Below are 24,093 nucleotides of genomic sequence, written 5' to 3'. Positions count from 1 at the left end.
CAACATGCATTTTTGTTTAATCTGTGCGCTTGTAGACTTCAGACAGTAAATTGTATATTTCTCTATTTAGTTTCAGAAAGCTTTTTCCGGCCTCCTTGTGTGTTCAATTGTGCAAGACATTTTTAATTTGTGCTCATTCATTTACATATTAGCTGTATTATTTAAGTGTGTTAACATTGGTAATTGTTAACAAGTGGGGCTGATCATAAAACAAATAACTTGATGAATAATTTATTTAGGAATTCCCCTCCTTAAACAGGATGATTCTATTAAATAACATTTCAAGCTTTTAAGTAGGTTATTTTCCGAATGGTTGGATCAGATTGTTAACATTAATAGAAATGTAAAATCACGCTAATGTTTGTTTAGGTAACCTATATTTTAAGTTGAAGTACTTATGTATGTTACCTATTTAAAAATCTAATGTAGGTTATTTTCCGAATGGTTGGATCAGGTCGTAAAATTTAATAGAAATGTAAAATCACGCTAATGGTTTTTTTAGGTAACCTATATTTTAAATTAAAGTACTTATGTATGTTACCTAACCTATTTAAAAATCCTCACTGTTTCTCAGTATTTATAATAAAACTAACCTAATCCAACTACACGTTAAACAGTGAACCATTTGCTGGTAGATATATTTGAATTATGGCTATGCCCTCTTAGAGAATGAGTGGAAAACATGATAGGTAGTACCAAAAGGCCTTTTCAATTGTCTTGTTATACTTGCTTATAGAAAATACATGATACACGATTACCCTTTTTTTACATTATGTACATAATTTGTGTGAAATAATTCAGATTCCGCAGAATGCTTTTGCTGCATTCCTGTGGAATTGGAGGAGGAAGAAGGGAACGAGCTAGGAAGGCAGCAGAGATGATTAAGGGATCATCACAATCCATTTTAATTGCCGGAGCAGCAATTCAGAATGTATTTTAGATTGTCACCATTACCATTCCCCAAGAAATTGTACTTTTGACATGTAATGTTATGAATTTAATTACAGTGAAAACTCAATAATATAATCTTGAAGGGACCATAACATTGTACTTTGCAATAACAAGGTTTTTATTAATCTATTAAACTATGAAAAAATTTAATCACAATATGTATTTGCATTTTTTTAAATAAAATTTAAATGATATTAACTGCAATATTTGTAATAACCATCCTTTACTACATAAAATTGTATTACACAATATTCATTGTTTCTTAAAACAGTATAGCACCCATGTAATTTCTAGGGACTTTTAAAAATACCTTGTATAAACAGGGTTTGTATTAGAGGTTTCACTTGTAAGTATTCATTCTGGAAAGTGAGTTCATAATAAAACATTTGAATGGTTAAATGTAGCAACACTGTAGGTGTTATTGTTAATTTCTAATACATAATTTTTATATAGTACCCTAGAAACACAAATTTGGTTTTTATTGGTAACTTCAAAGTACTCTTCAGGTTTGGATTGGACAAAATTGGGATCTCAGACATCACTAATGCAAATAAACCATAATATCGGGTCATACGGTCAGAATAAAAACTCTCATACATTTTATTAATACATAACAGTTTTTTTCTAATCTTTTCATTGGGATTCTGAAGATAAGTTTTTTTTACAACTTATGGTTATATGATTTACTATTCACACAAGTTGAGAAATACACTAAGCTTGTATTTTATTGTATTGTAGCATGCCATAAATGAAACATAAATTTAGCACTTTTTTTTTACCAAACACATGTTATGTATATCATTTGAACTTGGTGAGATGATATTAAAACATTCACCTAATAACATGATACTGGAAAGGAAAATTACTATTTTAGATTATTTTCTTTAACATATCAATAATTAGCAAGTATTTATGCCTTGAAAAACTACTCAGTGGATTAATTAAAATGTCAGGGGCAGGAGTAACAAACAATCATTTGTTATAAATATTTTACTTCTGATCCCACCCATTCAAAATTATTATTTTGGAACGCTTCAATTGATTTTAAGTCATGTGAGAAAAAATAAGTTATAAATTAATAAAGACTTCTACTTTCTAACTTTAATTTTAAAGTTATGATGAAATGTGAAAGCATTATATTAAACAGTTGGTTTGTTGTACATACATTACAGGTAATAAAAACAATGTAACAAAAACATTACTTTTTTTTTAAATCTCACGACTTGCTTTCTAACAGATATTTTCCCCGTGTTTGTTAATGTTAGTACCGGTATACTGGAAACAAGTTTAATTGGTACATATCACTACTAATTTTCAACACATTTATATGGGAATGGGAAAAAGTAAAATTATAAATAAAAAATGGCATATTCTTAAAATATTTATTTTTTATTTCCCTCAAGCACGCTTCCCAACACTTCCAACAATGTTTCCAAAGAACCAACTATTCGTTATTGCAGCAGATTGCTTCTTTGCATTTCAGAGGCACACATTTCCAAAGCAGCTGCGCATCACAGATCGGCTGCCAGCTGCCGCTCTTGCATCGTGCCCATTTGTTCAGCAAATTGCTGCATTATGCTTTGTCTTCTTGGTAGTTTTGCTGGAAAAAATATGAATCTTTATTCTACAATATATCTCATTCAAAATAACAAACGTATACCATACAAGTATATATGGGCAGGGTTATGTCATGTAGGAGCAATGAACAAAAATGAAGGTTCAATTATACGAATGTGAACTGAAACACATAAAAATTTAAAAAGATGCAATTTCCGTTTTTTATTGCAAATAATGATTGCCAGATGACGTAGATTTTAATAGGGTTAAAGTAATGCGACTAGCAATGCAAGTTCCAGAAGATACAATTGCTTATTGAAGACGGAATGTATTGCATACAGAATAGGCATTGCTTCACCCAAGTAGTACAGGAAAATATTTGGAAAATAGTTCGTTAACCTTATTTTTGAAAATATATGCACATGTGATAAATTTCATCCAGAGGATGCCGTAAGTGCACTCTAATGTCAATGGTACAAGTCACTTATACCCAAATAATCTGGAAAAAATTACTTGGTAAGGTTTATTTTGCCTCTATTAATTGATGTTCGGTACAGCTATATTCCTTGCACCAGTAAATAAAATTATTTCACATAAATAATTTGTCAGTAACTCATATACTTAATGTATATGTATTGGCAGCAGTGTTTGTAAATCTACGGTTTAATTTCATTATTTAAAACTAATTAGTTTATTCATTTAGATAAAACTGTTATTAAGCTCCCTTCATGATAAGTTTAGTTAAAAACAATATTACAAACTTGCCTCGTAGTTGGGGCAGGGCAAGGACAGTATCATGCAGGCTGCGAGACTATGTGTGGCGAACTTAAGGGGGGGAAGTGTTTTGTAGGAAGAGTGGTACGTAATAGGTACATCTAAAATTAACATCGATTTCAAAATGCACATAAATTCAATAATTTACAAACACAGGGAATTAAATATGGTATATGGACTTTGGTAAACAGATAGGTTGCATATTGCTGCCACTTTCAGGTTTAATTTAACTGCAGCATATCATAATGTTATACAATGTTCAAACATTAAGTGAAGTGCTAACTAGGGAAATACCCTCTTTACAAAAAAAGGTAAGATATCCTAATTTAGCCCTCGATCTTGATGGTATAAGCCTATATAATTCATTCTGTAATACATGATGCTTGCTATTTTATTTTATTTTTTGTTATAAGATACTGGCCAAACAAACACATCACAATACAAAAAATTATATGAGGTATTGTGACAATGTTTCCTGTTTGTTTTCTAGTTGTAACCTTAATTCGTAGTTATTTCACACGAGTTTGTTATGTCCAGGATCATTCGATGAACTAATATAAAACAGCATTATATACCACAAGATCGATAATATAGGTTCACGCCATCAGGATAAAGGGATCAACTTGGATACACTATAAGCTATAAGTAACTTTTACCTCAAAATATTTCCAACACTTCTCACAGTCTATGTACTTGGAATGCTCACTACCCTGTTTATTTTATTCCAGCCATCTAACATATTTAATATATAAATAAAATAACAGTTTCATTACATACATGTCAATGCCATTTATGCTGATGAGAAATAATTAACTTATAGAAACTGATTTAAGGTTTTCACATAACACATTTTGAAAATATCTTGAAAGTCGTAATATTTCAAGTGTTTATAATTAATAGGCCTATATCGTATGAAAACATTAGTACTTGATACAAGATCTAACAACCTAAACATTCACTTAAGTAATTTAAGCCTGTTGCTAACACACAAAAAACAATTTGACACTGTAATTAAAAAAAAGGTACTAACCTTCTGCCACTGAACAGTACCTTTCTGTGGCCCACAACTTCTGTTCAACTTGTTGATTAGGGAGGCCCACAGACAGTTATTTGCCTCCCTACCATTGTACGAAGCAAACTCTCCAGCCGCAAACTCTCGTTTGCTCTCCATAAATGATACAATCATTTCTTGCTGGGCAGCTGTCACCTTCCCAGTTCGAAGCTTCTTTTGGCTGGGAACAGACAAATATTGGATACAATTGCAGTAGTAAAACAAAATATTGATTTTTCTTCAGTGTCATGTACAATATTTTTATCCAGGAAAACTGATTATTTCCTGGAGTAGTGATTAATCATGAAAAAAATGCAAAAGTTTTTAAAAAACCTCTAAACTAGTCTCAACAATCATTCACACCAAATTAGAAAATGTACATTTAATGTAGCTAACCTTACCTTACAAATCATTCCAACTATTTCACAGCATTTCAAATGTAGCTGACTTTATTAATTTTTCATTGCTTGTCTTGTAATTTTATTAGAATTAGAATTATAACTATTTAAACGGTAAACTACTTGTAAAATCGCAATGCCGTTCAAGTCAAGTGCTCTTGTGATACCGGTATAGACAAACATATGGTTAGATACATTAGTTACATTTAAAATTCTTTAAAATATTTGGTGATTGGTTAGGTTAGTTTTGCTACATTTTAATCACTTTTTTAACTATTGGATGGTTAGTTAGGTTAGGTTAGCTAAATTTAAAACGTCTGCGAGTGTATTTTGCGATACCAATATATCTGTGGATTGGTAACGCAAAGTGAACTAGTCCCTGCCGTTTAACATACCCATTATATAAACTGATATTGAAAACAGACGTGCCATTTACAGAATTGAAAAACTAATTTCAGAAGAGCAAAAATATTTGCCAGCTATAATTTTCTCGTAAAAAATAATTTAGAAACTAATTGTAAACCCCTGCTTAAGTTAACTTTGTTCACAATTGCGATATTATTCTACAATTCATAAACACATATGGCAGTTGAATAAAATTCACAGTATTTACACATAAGTATTAGGACACACCAACCATTTTTCCTACGAATGCAAACACTTTAAGCGACTAATTTACCTCTAAATAAATTTAAATGTGGTCACATTCGTTAGTGTTTTAAATTTAAGGTTATATCTTACAATAGTATACTGAATTTAACCAAATACTTCCTTGGTTGCTAATAATAAAACCAAACCTGAGTTGCATTCATTATTTTATCGAATTATTTCAATTTACTTACACTAATAAATTAAAAACTTACCTCGCACGTGCCTCCATTTGTTTTTCAATATTAAACTTCTTTATCGATGATGCTTGCACGTAAACACATAGGATTAGCCACAACGTGTGCGCAATTTCAACCAAACCTTTATGAAATGTGTCAGGTAAACATTTGCATGCTCTGTTTAAGAAATAATCTTACTGAACATAGTTATTTAGTACTCAGTGTAATTAAATACTTATATTTGACTGAATAAAGAGGCTGTTCAAGAAACATGTTAAGTTTTCAAATATTGCTTGCCCTCTGACATCATGGATTCGTATCGCAGGTTAGCTTTACCGTGAAAAATAACGAAACGCTTATCGCAAGGTAGGTCGTAATCACCAAATGCGATACGTGTTTCGTTACCGAGTGAAGAATAATGCAAGTCATCGATGGTGTTTGTAATCAGCCCGCTTGCACACATAAATTTTGGGTAGGCCCCCCTCCCCCCTCACTCACCCACCCCCCCCCTTCGTACAGCCGAATGCCAGCCAGACACGTCACTCGCCAGGCGCCTGCCGTGCATTGGCCGGTGGAAACAAACAAAGGGAGAAGGGAAGCAGAAGTCAGGACATCCCCCCCTGACAAATGTGACAGCTGAAAGGGGGGTGACACAAAGGATCGGTACAAACAGCGTTGCAGAGTTTGGCGGCCCACGCGATGGCTTGCAGTGTTTGCCGGCCGCCGGCCCGCGTGACGTTAATTTTAAGCGCTGACATTTTTATTTCTCTTTTTTTCTTCTCTTTTAAATCGTCCCGGATTATCCGATTCCCGAATTAGCGCATCACAGATTAACGAGGTTCTACTGTATTGTACTTTTAATTCGTTATTATATAAAAAAAATTATGAAGCATGTACTGATTTGGGAAACTTACTTTATATTCATGAGCATGGATGCATTGGCGTTAAATAAGGCATAAATCACAGATGTATTCTCAGAATATGTATGCTAACAAATAAATTAAAGCACATTTAGGATCTAGACTAGTAATATGAATCTTGATTTTTTTTTTTTAAATAACTTTACCGAGAAATCTGTTACTTAGTAATACAACAATAATGCAGACTTTCATCACAAGTTACGGTCGCACATGTAGTAATAACAATGAAATAATGAATGACAAAAATTATTACATTATACAATTATTATTTTAATCGCGATTCAATTTTAAATATTCTGATACATGTTCTATTTATGAAATTTTTTAGGACCAAGTTTGGTTTGCGTAGACTACCAACGTTAAAATATGTTATATCTGAGAATTCCATGATGGCCAACCAATGAATTTGTTAACCAATCATTTTGAGCAACACAAAAAATAACTAATATTAATATAAAGAATTTTAATGGGTAAACTAGAGAAAACACCCCGTCACTTTTAACTTTGGGCATATTAATCACTATGCTTTAGTGAGGCTTAATTTTAAAAGACGCATGACAATATTTCTTATGGCCTACAACCATTGAAGCCAAGATGACGGCTTTCAGTTTCCATTAAATATTTCAGGAAAGCGTTTATCTTCATTTGGGACTTTAAAGAAATGTCAAGTTGGTAACTACAAAATATTGTTCCGTCGGATGTTGAATTTCGTTTTCCAATTTCCGTGGATACATGAATAACTGTATTCACAGATAATGCCTGAATGCGTTAAATCCACCAAGTCGGATTCTACAGCAATTGATGAAGTGACCAGATTCTTACGTGATCCTACAGTTAACCCAGAAATAAACATCCTCGAATACTGGAAAACTCAGTCTGCGTGTTCACCCAGGCTACATAAACTGTCCAAAAAATATTTGTGTTCACCACCTGCGACAGTGTTCTCTGAACGTTTGTTCAGCACTGCAGGAAACATATGTGACCAAAAACGGAATCGTCTTGATCCAGACCGTGTCAAAATCTTTGTTTTTTTAAATAAAAATTTAAAGGGTTAAATAATTCTGCATAATGTTTAATTTTTTTCTCTTAACTTATAAATTATTTTATAATTAACCCTTGAGATCTGGATTCGGATTCGAGGGGTGGATTCGAGGTACTGTTTGGGATTCGAATTCAAGATTCGGATTTGGGAAAAATGGGATTCGACCCATCACTAAAAGAAATAAATCATGCACCTTTCACCGTTTTCCGTACGTCCTCTGTCAGCAGTCAGAGGGAACCAGAGCAGCGCTCACCTCCACCACGGCCGGGTGGTCGCGCGTCAGCTCCGCCATGTGCTTGTAGTCGTAGTAGAGCCAGCTGTCGCCGCCCTGCTCCGTGGCCGCCCGCAGGAACTCCCGCAGCGTGAGGTGCTCCGTGCCGCACTGCCGCTCCCACTGGGGGCCCTGCACACACGGCCCTCTCTACTGCGATACACGCACCATGCAACATGTCAAATATTTAAATTAATTTTAATTCAGTGTTTAAGTGTATATTTTATTTTAAGTACATTTACATAAAAATACAGTATTCAAGGTTCAATACATAAAACACATATAGCTTTATATTGTTAAATTACAGTATTGACAAATTATTTGTCAATGAACAGAAACTAAACTCACTTTAAATGTTGTATTACCTCAATCCTATAGTATACATAGCTCTAGTCAAATAAAAAAGTTATAATAAAAATATATATAACATATAAAATTAGGTAATCAGGAAATATATATACATTTTCAGTCACTTAGAAATTATTATGTAATTTCTGATATGTAAACATCTTAGCTCTCCATACACCGGATTTGGTAGGAGTAATATCGTGAATGGAACGGATGTTGATTGGAATGGAATTTTGTAAACACGGTGCTGCCATCTGTGTAAGTCTGAGAAATATCAGACTGACGGCAGACCAGCGTGCTGTATCAGTATATTTTATTTTCATAAACAGAGGATGTAATAAGCGTATTTTTGTGTGCGAAACTGAACTTTATAGTAGTACAACTATCCTTCAATATTCTATGTTATACTTTATAATCATAAATAGAAATACTGACAACTTAAAAGATTATGCATTTGACAATCATTAGCTTTCATTGAAATTTAGAGATACCACAACATTCGTCCTATAAAAACACAATAAATTGTTAAACTACATACAATCAATGCCATGTTGAATAAAAAAATATCATGATGAAATTTATAATGATAAATCTTAAATATTGAAAGAGCTCAATTAGGTTAAGGTTTGTAAGTAGGAAGTATTTACAGACTGATTTCTGTCTTTTAAGCAAAACTAATTTACATACATTAACTTAGTGTTATAATGTTTTTTTTTAATTTTTCAGCTTAATTTTGTGTTGATGTAGCTGTTGGACTGCAACTTTTAGTTTAAAAAATACTTAAAATATAGTGCTGCATTCATAATGCTTTAGAGAACCATCAAAATGATAAATATCTTTGACGTCATGTTTGTTCCAACACAATTTTCTTGGATAATATATTACCAGTATTTTTAAAGTTTCAATTATATCTTGTTATGACTATTCAAGTTTACATAATGTATTCCAGGATAGTTTCACTACCATAAAGTTTACTTTGGCACACTAATATGCTTAGTACCTCCCCTGATATATGCACAAGTTGATATATATGGGTGTTATGTTGCCACACGTAGATTCGCCATCTTGATGATTTCAGCACATGGCTATAGCAGTTCCTGCATGCATGTGCATTGAACTTTCTACCAGTTAAATGTCTATAGTGTAATGCATGCTTATTTCTTTGCAATTCAGTGCATACTAAAATTTCACCTTCAATGCTCCAAAGAAATATAATCTGGAAAACACAGGCGAAGATAATTTCAGTCTCGGGAGAAATGTCACAGGTTCAGTATTGAGGCATTTACATGCAACATATCTGGTACTTTTGTGTTTATGCTAGCCCTGAGTGAAGTACAGTTAAGGTTTAAAATGAGAAAATTTTTTAAATATTATTCTCTAATATAAATACTTTGTGAATATTTAACAAGCTCGGCACTATTTAAAATAATCTATGTTTAATTTTGTGTCTGAGTTTCGTATTATAAGTTTATTTGCAACATAAGAACACATGAATTTGCTCATTACCAAGGTTACATGTTTATGCATTACTGGCGAGTATTGAAAGACTCGCTCACGATTTTTTTTTTCTATTCTACATTTATTTTACACTTTTTACAGTCTATAAAAAAATGTTCAGCCCATCCTACATTCCCTCTAACCCGGCCCAGGTAGGCTGTCCACCCTCGATCCACCCTGGTACAACACATAGGCTGTAAGTTCATTCCAGATCACAATCAAACTGAGATGTACATATTTATGGCCGCTTATTTGCTGTGGTATAATACATATTCAGGTTGTCAAAAAATAAAAAGAACTTTAGAACTTTTTCAATACCTTTTAGTAAAAATTTTTTACAACTTTTACGCATCAATCGGGTCATTTAGACTTCTATTAATAATAATAATAATCAAAACTAAACAGACATTGAAGCGTACTGTAACAATATCCCAGTCAGATAAAGCATCAGTCTGCAATTTAGATATAATTAAACAAACAATTACAATAAATTCCTTCTGGTAGCACAGTAGATATGTTGTTGATTTTTCAAAATTATAAAAAATTCAAGGAACTATATTTCATTATAAAATAGACATATAGAATTTAATCCACAAAAACGTACAATACATAAGTGAATAATCTGATGCTGATCAGAATCAATAATGAGTACAACACGTACGCAAGGTGCGTATAACGCGTCTTGGGTACAGTAGAGCACCCGATAAATACACAGTTGCAAGAAAATAATTAAATGGCTTTACAACAGCCAAATTTAAGCTTACTATATGGAAAGATAAAAAATGGATAAAGTGAATACATATACCCAAAATTACAATAAATGTCATACATATTAAATATTTAGTTATATGAGTATTAAGGTGAATAAATAATAATATAAATATTATATAATATGTATATGATAAATATGATCCATGGGGTTTGAGTGCCCTACAGACTGGGCTGTCATATCAATAATATAATTTAAATAATACCATTAGGGTATACATTAGACCACAAAGTTTAAGTGAGCAAACAGGGCTTCGATCATGGGTGTGGTGGTAAGCGGTACTGGGGAAATTAGTGAATAACCAAATAAATATAGTACATTTAAAAGGAATATAATTTAGATTATGGCTGCCGAAAGGAAATTTAATTAAGAAATAATGCCTCTAAGATGCAGACGCTACTTCAACATTTAGACGATGTCCTCACACCCATCGCAGCATTATCCTTCGCTCGTATTAACTCGGTCAAGAAATAACGAATGGTTGGCAAGAAAAAAATGAAGGGGAACGTGATAAGAGGAAGGGAGGGAAGGGAGAACATGACACACCAAGCCGAAGTTGTATGAAGCAAAACAAAAGAACTAGGCGGCAAAGAATAGAGGATCGTTGCAACATAAAACGAAATACATAGATGGAATGGGTATATTTTTAAGTTAGAAAGCTAAAACCTTTTCAAAGATTATATCCACAAGATATAAGTAGAAAGATACCAACTACATATTTGTATTTATTGTATGACTATAAAATGAAGTGAGGCATCAAAAACCAAATGCCAATTAGGAAATGGATGCTGAAAATAAAAAATTCTTGACTTTCAACATAGTAACTGTTTATTTTGGGGCTTTTTCGTGACTTTTGTGAGCAACCCTTAAGTTCCATTACTTTTCGTGACTTTCACGACCTAAAGACATGGTATAGTATAGATTTTCAAGATTTAAAGTTTTTCACACCACATAACATTACATTAAGAGGAAGGAATGACGTGTTAGCTAATTATTCCATTTATGAACCATAAATAACTTTATTTTAAGACTGCATTAAACTATCTATACAAACATACTTAATTATTTTTATTATGTAGGTTGTCCTGGTTATAAAATTAACTTAAAACCATGTAGACTATCAAACAAAAACAATTTATCCCCTTACTTTCAATGTCACTAGCAGAGGGTGCCAATTAAAATAGGCCATTACGTACCCAAGTACAAAGTGCTTATATCGGCTTGATAGATAGCGCTACTATATTAAACTATTTTTTTTTTAATTCATGATAAGAAGTAGTGTTCATGATTAACCTCCAATCAAAATGTTTGTCAAAATAAACATATAAACCACGTTAAAAATATTGTTACAATTTACCGCAAGTTCGTAAAGAGATAGCCCAAATAAAGATTTTTATCACACACACAGTTTTATTTATTACCACTATTTACATTACTAGCAAATAATCTAAAAATGCCAATTAATCAATTGTACTTAAAAATGTTGCTTCCTCAGTCACTCGTTTTCACAAACCGCACACCTCGCTGGGCTGCACCTCTGGCGCAACTCTCGCTGCAGCACCCCTTGTGGTCCTCCGTCGCAGGACTCCGCCGCCGCCGTCACACTTCCCCTTCACCGAGATCCCACTCGACACCTCACTCGGAACTTCGCTCGGAACTCCGCTGCGCCCGCGACACTATTGCCCGGAACTGAACTCTTTGCCCTAGAACCTTCATCCAGGGACTTCGCCGCTCTATCGCCCGGAAACTCCGCCACGGGAAAACTCCCGACTTCACTCTGAACTCCCCTGACTCCCTGCCCTGATGTCCTCGGCGCAATTCCAGAACTCACGAGAGCGGCCAGGGCCATTCGCGTCATTCTGTGCCGACACGACGGCAGAAATCTCTCAAAACACGTGTCGGCGGCTCGCGTAACTCCGCAGCTGTCAGGTTTCGGATGTCAAACTAACGGCGCCACACGGGGAGCTGAGGGCTGGAGGGAGGGGAAGCGGCAACCCAGGTGCGCACTGCACATCTCATGTTACGGCGGCATGTGATGCAGCCCAGCTAGCTCTGCACATGCGCGTGACGTGGCCTTGCTCACGTTCATAACAATATTTATAAAAAATTTCCAAATAATTGTTTGGTTATTGTTTGAATATAGTTTTTCTTTTCACGGTAATGACTATTTACAAACAGAAACTTTTTTTCACAGGATGTGTGCATATGACAAACACTAGTACTTGTTTATTAATTTTGATGTGAGAATTTGCATTATTTATCTAGGTATTTTACAATATTATATTTCAAATACTGAATGCTACAAACTTGGAGTTACGCTTGACTGAAAGCTGTTGTTACAGTGGTTAGTAAATTCACTTTTAATAATGTAACAGTTGATTACAGTGGAAACCAATGTATTTATTGGGAGTGTTATCGTAGTTATCTACTATCCACTCTCTGAAATGGTATCACTCTGGATGTTTGATATAGTGTAGGTATGTTGTTAGTGTGAGAAAGATAATAATCAATACATAAATAGTATAGTGTCATATCACAATCATTAACTTGGTGATATTTCATATATTTAACTTTATAAGACTCAGTATTAAACATCCAAAGATCAGACACAACTCTATGGCTTTTACTACATTCTATTATTTTTTAACAACATAATAAAACTATACAACAATAAACATGCACAATGTATTTTAATACACTGTAATTTTGAATACAATTACAAGTATTAAAATAATATTATATTGTCTTGTTACATATTTAGAAAACAATACTTTCCATATAATTATGATCAATAAAATATTGATTCCCTAGCTAAGAAATTATTCTGGTGCTCTGTATTTCAAAAGTTAGAAGGTTGATTAAAATTGTTCATGAATCAATTTAAATAACATTAGGTGTTTGATATCTGTTCTTAATTCTATGGGTTCAAGCAAAAAAAAATTATAAAAATTTAATGCTGAGTTGATTAGAGGCAGAGGTCTTTTAATCACAGTACATTATCTCTGGATTTAGCTATTAACTATTGAACTATTGCAGACTAAATTTCTGAAGAAAGCTTGAGGATTCATCTATCTAGATTCAAGAAGCCAAATATAGTTATATAATTTCAATTGGTGAACAGTTAAACTCACACAGAAAATACCACAATGGCTTTGGAGTAATACTCATGCAGCACAAACTAAATATCACGAATACTTTCAGGCTCTTTTGGCTTTAAACTTAAACAGTATTCAACTCAGATATATGCTTAGTATATCTGTTAAGCCAAAAAATGGGTCAACCCAAATTATATACATCCTTCCTCCATAATGATAGAAGAGCCTTTTTTTTAATCATTATCTCCTGGTTCACTATCACATAATTTAATAACAATTCCAGCCAATAACAGGAGTTAACATACCATTTAAAATAGTGCGCCAAACAAACTGACAACCAATCTGGTTGCTTAAATTAACTGGAGTCTAAAAGGGTTTTCCATATAACAGCTAGCACAATATCATCTCTAACATACAAATTACTGCAATGACAAAATAACCATAAGTTACAATAGTGAGAAAAAGTAGACAAAAAATGTCCATATGACAATATGACATTGTGCAAATATTTCTTGTAGGTACATAATCATTTTACATTTAACATAACATATAATATAAACAAAATAAATTATCATTGCAGATCCTTCCATAACCGTTACATGACTTGCAAAGTTTTTAATCATAAAAAGTGGTTTTTTTTCTGGAGGGAAAAATTATTGTGCAGTTTTTTTGCCTTTGTAGAGCTTTCCTGTTTAATACAACAATAATGGAATTTTATTACCTTCCTTTTATGGATGCTGTTTATTAATAAAGTGAAGAGGGGAAAGCAATATAATACAATTATTCCTTTAATCTACTTTATAAAATCTTTCTCTGAAATTTGTACATAGTTTTTGGTGTATTATTGCCAAGTTTATTAACTTCAAACAAGATATTTAAGTGACCAATAATTAAAATAGGATTCGTACGAAAAAAGACATTACTAACCCTTCACTAGTACTGATGTAAATACATATTTTATGTTAAATTAACATTTTTTAATCTATTTTACTGCTAGTCATAGACAAAGGTATGTAGTCGCAAATCCCATCTGCACCAAGATTTAGTTTTTAAGTTAGTGACCAAGGCCGAGAAGAGATGTTAAGTTATTGCCTACGTTTAAATGGCTTCGTTATATCTAATTAAAAATAATAATGATTCTTTTAAGTCCACAACCAAAGCTATCTATGGCTTTAATGACAGGCAACTTTCTCGATAATCGCCTCTGCTAATGGTGTTTGAAAATTTACAGCTGCAAACTTACTCCAAATGGAATGACATTGGTTGGTAGGGTGTGATAACACAACATTTAAGAATATGCTACAATAGCTGTAGCATTGACGTGAAAGCTAATGAAAGCTTTACCATATGATTGCTTCAATTATAACTAAGAAAAATGAAGTTAGCAAGTGTATTCAATGCATATTTTATTCAAATTAAACAAATAACACTATATCAACTGAGGAGGAACACTGTCAAAATACTGAAATTATATAGAGCATCCTGCATGTAAATACTCGTAGACAAAACATATCCTCAAGTATTTATCATTTATACCACGTAATAATCAATGTTGATAGGTATCCATTTATTTATTGCCTTATTTTAAGTGGCGAAGTTAAGGCGTACCACCTTGTCTTACACTTAACCACATACATCTTTATTAACTAGGTACATGCAAATCCATTTTAGTAAAAACTGAATTAACATATCAGTACAAATATGAAAGTAAAAAAAAATTAGCATATAAGATACACATTAGCTACCTGAAGTATAATATATTATAGGCATATTATGAAAAGGCCTTGTTTTAAATCTATCTAAAGCTAAAGATATAAAGATTTCAAGATATTTAATAACCTAAATATTTATGTAAAAACTAATGAAGACACAAACAATTTAAATATATATACAATAAATCATACATATACATGTACATTCACACATATTCAATCACACATATCTGATACCACAGCTAAACCTGATCATTGGAGTTGAAGTCTGATTGACTCGGGTAGTTCATTCCAGGCACGAGCAGTAGTCACAGAGAAAGATTTTGAGTATACAGCTGTATTATGTTGGGGGATGAGCAAAGAACAATTTCTCTGAGAACGTGAGCCTATATCATGATGCGAACCGAGGAACTGAAACTTGTCAGCAAGATAGGACAGGGCCTGTGTCATTAATGTTTTCTTAAGCAGTAAAATGGAATGGAACTCAAATGTCGTCTTTTGTACAGTTTTAGCCAAGATAACCTATTGTAGTACGGTGAGATATGCTCACGACTCTTTAAATTAAAAATAAACCGGACACAAATTATGAATGTGCTGTAAACTTTTGCATTGAACCCGGTTAAATCGCCATAAACAGTATCGCAGTACTAAAAAATTGAGTTTATAAGAGACTCAATTAAATATTTTTTAACATAGGTCGGCAAAAGCTTTTTCAGACGTTTTAGGCCATGCAAAGTGCCGAACGCCCATCTACATACCGACTTTATATGCTGAAACCACTTTAGTGAGTTATCAAGCATAATACCCAAGTTTTTAACTGTTGGTGAAATGTCCAATTTTTGTTTATCTAAAATTATAGCAGGGATGCTAAATTAATTTATTACAGACAGCATAGCATTTGTCCCTAGCATTATTACCTGTGACTTAGAAGGATTTATTTACAAACCATTTTTTATCAACCATTTAAAAATACAATCAAGATCCATATTTAACTTACTTATAGCATTAATTAAATCATGAGGTGGAAAAGACATGTAAATTTGTAAATCATCAGCATATAAATGGTATCGACAGTGCTTAATGGATAGAGGAAGATCATTAATATGTAAGGAAAACAAAAGCGGGCCAAGCACGGAACCCTGTGGAACACCTGAGCTGACACGGTGCCAGGCTGACAATGAATTGCCAGATTTAACACACTGGTACCTGTTCGATAAGTATGACATAAACCACACAGCATTATCAGAGAAATTGAAAAAAATATTTCAGTTTGGCACAGAGAATATCATGATCAACATTGTCAAAAGCCTTTTTGAAGTCTAATTAGGTGAGCAGTGTAACATGCTTTTTATCAATTTAACGTTGAATGTCATCCAGTATATTGACAAGTGCAGTATTTGTACTATGTTGTTTTCTAAACCCTCACTGGTATTTGGCCAGCAAGTAATTTTCAGTTAGGTAAGCTCTCAGTTGACTAAGTTCAATGTACTCCAGCAGCTTAGACATAACTGGAAGAATAGATATCAGACGGTAATCTGAGATTGATGATGGTGACTGGGTTTTGGGGACAGGTATAACATAAGCTAACTTCCACAACGAGGGGAACTGAGAGTTTTCTAATGAGAAATTGAAAATATTACAAAGATGAATGAGAAAACAGGGAGGCAGTATTTTCAGTACTTTAATAAGCAGATTATCTACACCTACAGCACTGTTTTTTATGCTGTAAATGGCTTTATGGATATCTTTAAATGTTACTTGTTTGAAAGAAAACTTTAATTCAGAATGTGTAGAATTACTGTGAATATCTGATATAGTATTATGCTTAGTTTCAGCGTCAAAAGGAGGTATGTTCTTCAAAAATTGCAAGTTTAAGTCGTCAGCTTTAACATCGATCAAGTTTTGAGTTTCTTTTTCCCGTACCCCTAGCTTTCGTAGATTTCTCCAGAGCTCGGCAGAAGAGGACATGAGAGAGTTAAGTGAAAGTGCATGATTGAACTTTGCTTTGCGCACCTCTTGTGTACACCTATTTCTTAGTAAACGGTATGTTTCAAAGTGTTCATCAGCTAAGTCACTATTATTAGTTGACAATCTTCTGTACTGTCTGTGTGCAGCATCTCTGCGTGCCATAAGCACCAGTATAGTCTGGGTCATCCCAAGGGAAGGAGGGTGATTCACTCGCCGCTTTTTGAGAGGAGATGTTCATTAAGGAAATCGTCCAAGGTATTACAGAAAAACTTTACTTTATCGTCAGTGGAATCGAGACTATTTATTTCTTCCCAGGGAAGCTGCTGCCCAGCTGCAACAAAAGCAGCTTTGTCAATATTCTTTATGTCTCTATAAGTAATAATTTTAGCTGTAAATTTAGGAATTCGAATAGAAAATACCACGTAAATAATGTCATGACGAGAAAGTCCAGGAGCTGGAAGTTGGCCATGGCGTACTACTTTATCATTATTAGAAGTGATGATTAAATCTAAGCAGGTTTGTGACGCAGCCATGCGATGTGTAGTTCTAAGAGGACCAATATACATATTACAGGAATTTACCATGTTTCGAAACTTATTTACTTCTGTGAAATTTAATAACACATTAATGTTAAAATCACAAATGACAATTGTAGGCTGTAATTGCTACAATGATTCACAAGATATGTTTCAAAATCACTGAAATCAGCTACATTAGGGGGTTTATACACCACTACAAGCAGAATTTTACTTTTGCATACAGTTATGTCTAAAAATATTTTTTCCATGTTTTTTGAGTAGGTACTGACCTAGGAGATGATGTTAATATGCTAGCATTTAGATCATTTAGAAGGGCTCTAAAGCTGCTGACAATTGAGTTTAAGTCAATAACTAAATATATTCCATTGTCATGCTCTTTCTATCACGTTATTTAATTTGTAGATTCAAAGATGGCAGTGTAGTATGCAAATGTATGTGGGTAAAAAAAACATAGTTTCCTGTCTAATATTATTGTCAACATCCAAATCAACAAAAATAAATAAATTATAATAACACTGGTGCCAAAGACAAATTTATTTAACTCAAAATTCTAACACAAAGTTACAGATGATTTGAAACTTCCCTGGCAGAATTACCATGGAAAAGATTTCCGTGTCTTAAACGAAAAAAAAAAATTTTTAATGAAACTGTATTGGGGTTTTCAGAACCTTTTTAAAGACTAGACAAACCCTGCTAAAAATTATGTAAGTGAATGGGCAATGTTTCAAAAACAAAACAAAATAGAGCTAGATCGGTTAGATATTTAACGCATTCAGGGTTTATCAGGGCTAATAATTATAGTCGGGCTAAAAGATGAATGTCAGGTAGGAGAGCATAGCAGATTGCATCATAATACTCCTGGGACAATTGATTTGAATGACACAAATTCCAAATTTTATCCATACTTGTAGCTCTTAACAAATAATAAAATTAATAAAAGTAAGTTTTGAAATAGTTTCCACATACTGTAATATGAATACACCTCTACCACATTTTCTTCTACTGTTTTTGTCAATATGACAACTGTAGAAAAGCCAGTCATTTCAACAGCCATAGCAAAATTATATTTTGAGAAAGACTATTTTCTGTCATTGTCTGCCAAAATTTATAGTAGCCCATTATTATTTGTTATATCAACATTTTAACTCAGCAGTGTGAAGAGGGCTACTTTATACAGATGTAGGAAATATCATGTATATTTATGACAAAGGAAAAAAAAAAATTGTTTAGAAGTGAAACTTCTTTGTACTCAATGGGAGTAAAATTTCAAGACCAAATTTAAATGCAACGTTTTTGTGAAAAATTGTTGTGAAACAATTTCTGATACTAAAAGGTGGTGGACGGTGCAGAAAACGCAGAAAACTTGTCGAGCCTTATTCCCTTGAGTGGGCTTTACGTGGTGGCGTGCGGCTCAGGTGTAACCCTGCCATGCTGCAGGGATAGGCGGGTCGCGGTGGTTGGAACCCGCCTGCGCCTGACGCCACCCCGACTTGGGCAGAGGGCAACACAACGGGTTTTGAGCTTATTATGCACCGCGCCACGGGCCATATTTTATGATGGTATAATGCTTTTCACGCTTTATTTTGACAGGGTAATTATTGGTCACAAATTATGATTTGATCAACTAAATAACACACCCTATTATAATTATGAGACCACAAGCATGTAAATATGTTAAATCCAACTGGGAATACACTAGTCTATGAACAGTTCAAACAAATCCAGTTCGTGAAATATAAATTGTTTTTAATAATTAATCATTATTGATTAATCAATACCTAATTATTGATATCCTGAGCAGTTATTTTGAAATCTGTAATAATTTTGTTGATTTATGTTTATTTAAAAAATTGTCTTTCTCTCTTTCTTTCTCTCTGCCGATTTACCCCTTACAATATACTTATGAGTTGAAGTTTGAATTGCCAAAGAAGTTTCACTTTTATCATGTGTACTGAGTTACAAGCGCTCTTTTTTTAATACTATTACAAAAAAAATTTCCTTTTAATCATTGCAATTTTGCAGGGATGCATTCCTATACCCGCCCCAACTGCGGCTCTGGTTTTATCCTCACTTTGGTGACACCCCTCCGGCCCTTGCGGAATGGCAGCCGACTGTCACCCATCCTCTCCGCCCAGTCGGCCCACGTCCAAGACAGCAGTGGCCACTGCAGCAGGCCGTGGAAGACAACAGGCTCCGTCAGCTGGCCCAGCACCAGCTGTCGCAACACATCTGGCGACAGCTCCTTCCCTTCCTCCAACGAGACTGCCATTCTGAGGTGGGCGACCTGGAAATATTTAGTGTCAAAATCATTTACAGACTGTTCTCAGGGCTTCATGCAACAAAGAACCTGGGAAATCTAATCACACTGCTCTAGCATACCTCAAAAGGCACAGGGATGTTTAATGTCAATACATTACAGCAGGAGCCATGACTGTTTTCCTACCTAACTGCACCTAAAACAAAAACAGAATTGAAATTAAGCATGGCAACTCAAATACTGGAGTGAAAAATATGAGATATAAATGCATAGCTTACATGATTGTCAAACTAATCTAATTAGGTATACAAGATTTTTTTTTCTTCTAAATATAAGTTTTTTCAAAAGTTGGCAGCATGTATAAAGAAAAACATTATGATGGAAGAACTACTCGGCGGCTGACAGAGAGGGACGGATGACAGACTGACAGGCGACTGACGGACGCGACAGGCTCTTGTAATTCCAGCTTAAAGCACAGAACAAATTTACTTCATTATAGAAAGCACAGGCAATTGACCAATGTCATGGCTATGTTTAAAACAAATAAAGCACAACATGGCAATGGCTACATCATTACATAGGCTACAGCTGAACTTACAATTATCCGTCATGACCGTACGCTGTCAAGTCAAACTATTCATAACCATCCGCATGTCCATCCCAGTGGTGGCCTCCGAAGGGGAAAAGCTCTCTGGGGACCGTCTGGGGCTGGACTGTCACCCTGAGGAGTGTTCTCATACAACATCTCACTCATGTCTACCATTCTTTTCCATCAAGTCCCACAAAAATCACAGTCACCATCAACCTACACCATCCAACAGTTCATTCACCCAATACGACTAGAAACCACATAACCACAGCCAGCTAACAACCTACACACTCGAAATAGAGAGCACAGGGCATGTAGCTCACTGAAACGATTTCCACTGGGATTCGAACCCACGAACACAAATCACACTTACACATATTCTCCCACCATGCTCCTGAAATCGCCCTCAGCACAGCACGGGTTCGAGTCCTGACTGCAACCCCACCAAACCACCCAACTCACAACACCTCAGGGTCACCAAACATTCGTTATCTACATCACCATTCAAACATAATATCTATTTTCACAACTAGAGGTAGTGGGCGGCAATCCGCGGCCTGGAACTCTACGCGCACCTGCGGTTAGATGCCCGGATATGGCATTCGGACCTCGAGGCCCGCAATGGCTATGACAGTACAGTTAGAAGCCAGAGATCAGTAAATTGACCAGATGGAACATAAACACATCGATTTGGTGAGGGGTTTGAAGTCAGGAGGGGAAAGGTGAGGGGGAAGGTCCGCCATATTACTTAGTGAATAAAATCGTTGATTTCGCCATTTGATTACATTGCGAGTAGTCGAAAGTTTGTTAATTTATGTATCGTTAATTTGGTTTTTGAGTGTTGTAGGTGAATCTGTTGTATTTTCTCAAAAGTTTGGTTGTTTTAGAAGTAGAATGTGTGATTTTGAACCAGTGTGACAATCTATAAAGCATGATATATTAATATATTATGGCATTGTGTGTTGTGTATGGTTGTGTGTACAGAAGTTCTAGGAAAACTGAGAGCCAGTTACTGAAGGAAAAGCATAAGAAGATAACCTTTCACAGGTAAATTGTGTTTGATTATTTCAGTGAAATACTATTTTTATCGGCTCTATTAGTTGCTATCTATATGATATTTAAGATGCAATAGACAATATCGCAATTCCGTAGGACTAAATGTATTCAGACGGTATTGAAAAAGCAGTGTTACGCATGAAATGTTACTAACTGTTGGATGGACTCATTGTTAAAGAACGAGATATTAGTGTGGGCGATGGCTACCCGAATTGTTGGCTGGGGGGAAGGATTCAAAGTTGAAGGCATAGTTTGAATTTATGGATACGTAATCGAATAGAAAGCATTCAGTTACCTTTCTTTGTTTAAACTAAATCCGGGTTAGGTAGGTAATGATGGAACTGATTATTGATGTTGATGGGGTAATTATCTCGACTAGTCCCTCTTCCTTACAAAAAAAAAATGAAAAAAAATCGGCAATACTTTTATTTCGTGCTAAAAAATTTCCTCTATTTAACACATTTTGTGGAGATAAGAAATTTCAACTCGTTTAGGAGATATCGCTGTTTATGAATAATTATTAACATACCTGTACATTGGAGCGGACATCGCCATTTATTTTGGGAAGCTTTTAGATTAACACATAGAAAACAGAGGGAGATAGATTTACATCAAGTTCTGTCCCTGCCCGAACACGCCCGAATATTCACCTTCGGTATACCTCGGGTTTATTTATATATATTTATATTTCTCTGCTTATTTTAAAGTGCTTTAATGTAGCTAACCTAACTGACCACTTTTAATATTTGAATTCATTTTTCCTGCGCAAAAATAAAACAAATACCAAGGTTGGCCGAAGGTGAATATTCGGGCGTGTTCGGGCAGGGAGAGAACTTGATGTAAATCTTAGGCTTCTCGTTTGTTTGGATCAACTCATGATAACTAATGGTCGATTAGGTTAGGTTAGCTACATTATAAATACCTACTTTACAAAATTGTGGATGGTTAGTTATGTTAGGTTAGTATAGCTACATTAAAAATCATTTTAATGGTTGTTTAGGAATTTCTAATTTAATATGTAGCTATCCTGACTTAAACTATTCACACAATCGCCCAGTGGCGTAGCGTGCCATCTCGGCGCCTGGGGCGGGAGACCCATTTTGCCGCCCCCATTCTATAGGTGCTTAATTAAAATTAAATTTCACATGCAATGAGGTACCTTTTATTGAAGTTAAAATAGGATGAGCGGTTTTACAAGCGGATTCTACGGGCCTTATGAGCAGCGAAGTCAGAAATAACTTTGTCAAAATCAATACTAGCAGCCAATTCTTGTTCAATCGACAATATAGCCAAGTTTGATAGTCTAGCGGAGCTCATAGTAGATCTGCCAGACCTAGAAGAAAAAAGGCGTCGACCGTTAGAAAATGACTTAACTGAGAAGGGCTTGTAAAACCATAATTTGAAATTTGCTAAATTTTTGGTATATTTATTTACATGTTAAGGTGTGTCAATTTTTTGCTAGATTTCGCATATATGTTAATTGGTATTTACAGCGGTGATACGCCCGGTGCGTATCTATATTTGTATCTGTATTTGTATTAATATGTTCTTATATATTTTTAATGCCTTTTTGGTAATTATATTTAATTTTCGGAGCTCCGAAGTATATGATCAAATTATAATTTTTGGGGGGATTTGTTAAAGTATTTTTTTTTAGTATTATTATATAGCTATTTTTTTGTAAGTAGTAATAGGGTATGTATTTTATGATGGATGCGCCGATTTGTGATGAAACGATTTTATGATATATATATATACAGTGTTGTTAAAAGTACTCGGAAAAAGTAATTGGGCTCAATTACAATTACTGTGGTGATAATGTAACTAATTCAAGTAAAAATTACTTTACATAGAAGTAATCAGTAAAATTACAATTACAATTACAATTACTTTCCGCTACCATTTTAAAACTGACCTACGATTCAATTTTTTACACTTTGTTGCATTAATAAACATACATACATATATGTTTTTTTAAAAAAAAATGATTTCATGTAATTATTAAATTTATTATCTTTAGTTAAATGAATAATATTTGTGGACAAACTTGCTTGAATAACATCAAAAGACTTCATACAAGTAGTGGAATTTACCTTACAAAACAATTGCATTTTAAAGTTCTCATCAGATAGATTCCCTCTCTTGATGGCAAAAACATCTTTACCAACACTAAAAAGACGCTCAACGGGAGCACTTGACGGCAGCGATGAGTAAAATTTTTAAAATGCAGATTTTAGGATAGGGTAATGTTGGAGACACTGCAAGTCACCATGGCTCTTCATATTTGATCATAGATGTTGTGCATACGATTGTAGCACTACAAGCGTAAAATTATAATCTTTACTAATAAAAAAGTGCATGATCTTCTTGTTCTTAATTGTATTCATTATAAGTTCCGAGAATAAAAGTAACGGCAAGTAAATATAAAGTTTCGATTACCTTAATGTATCGATTACAATTAATGTTATGTAT

General features: G+C 34.1%; 1 protein-coding gene across 6 annotated transcripts in view; it reads right to left on the bottom strand.

The window, feature by feature from the left end:
• Positions 1-23,875, bottom strand: part of LOC134531045 (HSPB1-associated protein 1) — a 79,007-nt gene extending 55,132 nt beyond the window's left edge. Inside the window, exons 1-4 of one of the 6 annotated variants that reach the window (XM_063366547.1) lie at positions 23,715-23,874; positions 20,099-20,172; positions 19,791-20,003; positions 7,775-7,923 (exon numbers count right to left, since the gene is read on the bottom strand). In XM_063366547.1, coding sequence (XP_063222617.1) covers positions 7,775-7,923; positions 19,791-19,988 — 347 coding nt within the window. In that variant the 5' untranslated portion in view covers positions 19,989-20,003; positions 20,099-20,172; positions 23,715-23,874. Of the gene's footprint in view, positions 1-7,774; positions 7,924-19,790; positions 20,004-20,098; positions 20,173-22,150; positions 22,422-23,714 lie in introns of those variants that run through there. The other 5 variants (XM_063366546.1, XM_063366544.1, XM_063366549.1 and 2 more) reach the window with 5 other exon arrangements.
• Positions 23,876-24,093: the final 218 nt, after the last annotated feature.

The sequence above is a fragment of the Bacillus rossius genome, chromosome 3, assembly GCF_032445375.1.
Source record: "Bacillus rossius redtenbacheri isolate Brsri chromosome 3, Brsri_v3, whole genome shotgun sequence".
Classification (NCBI taxonomy): domain Eukaryota; kingdom Metazoa; phylum Arthropoda; class Insecta; order Phasmatodea; family Bacillidae; genus Bacillus; species Bacillus rossius.
The sequence above is the reverse complement of the archived record's forward strand: the minus strand, read 5'-3'. Positions and strand labels throughout refer to the sequence as shown.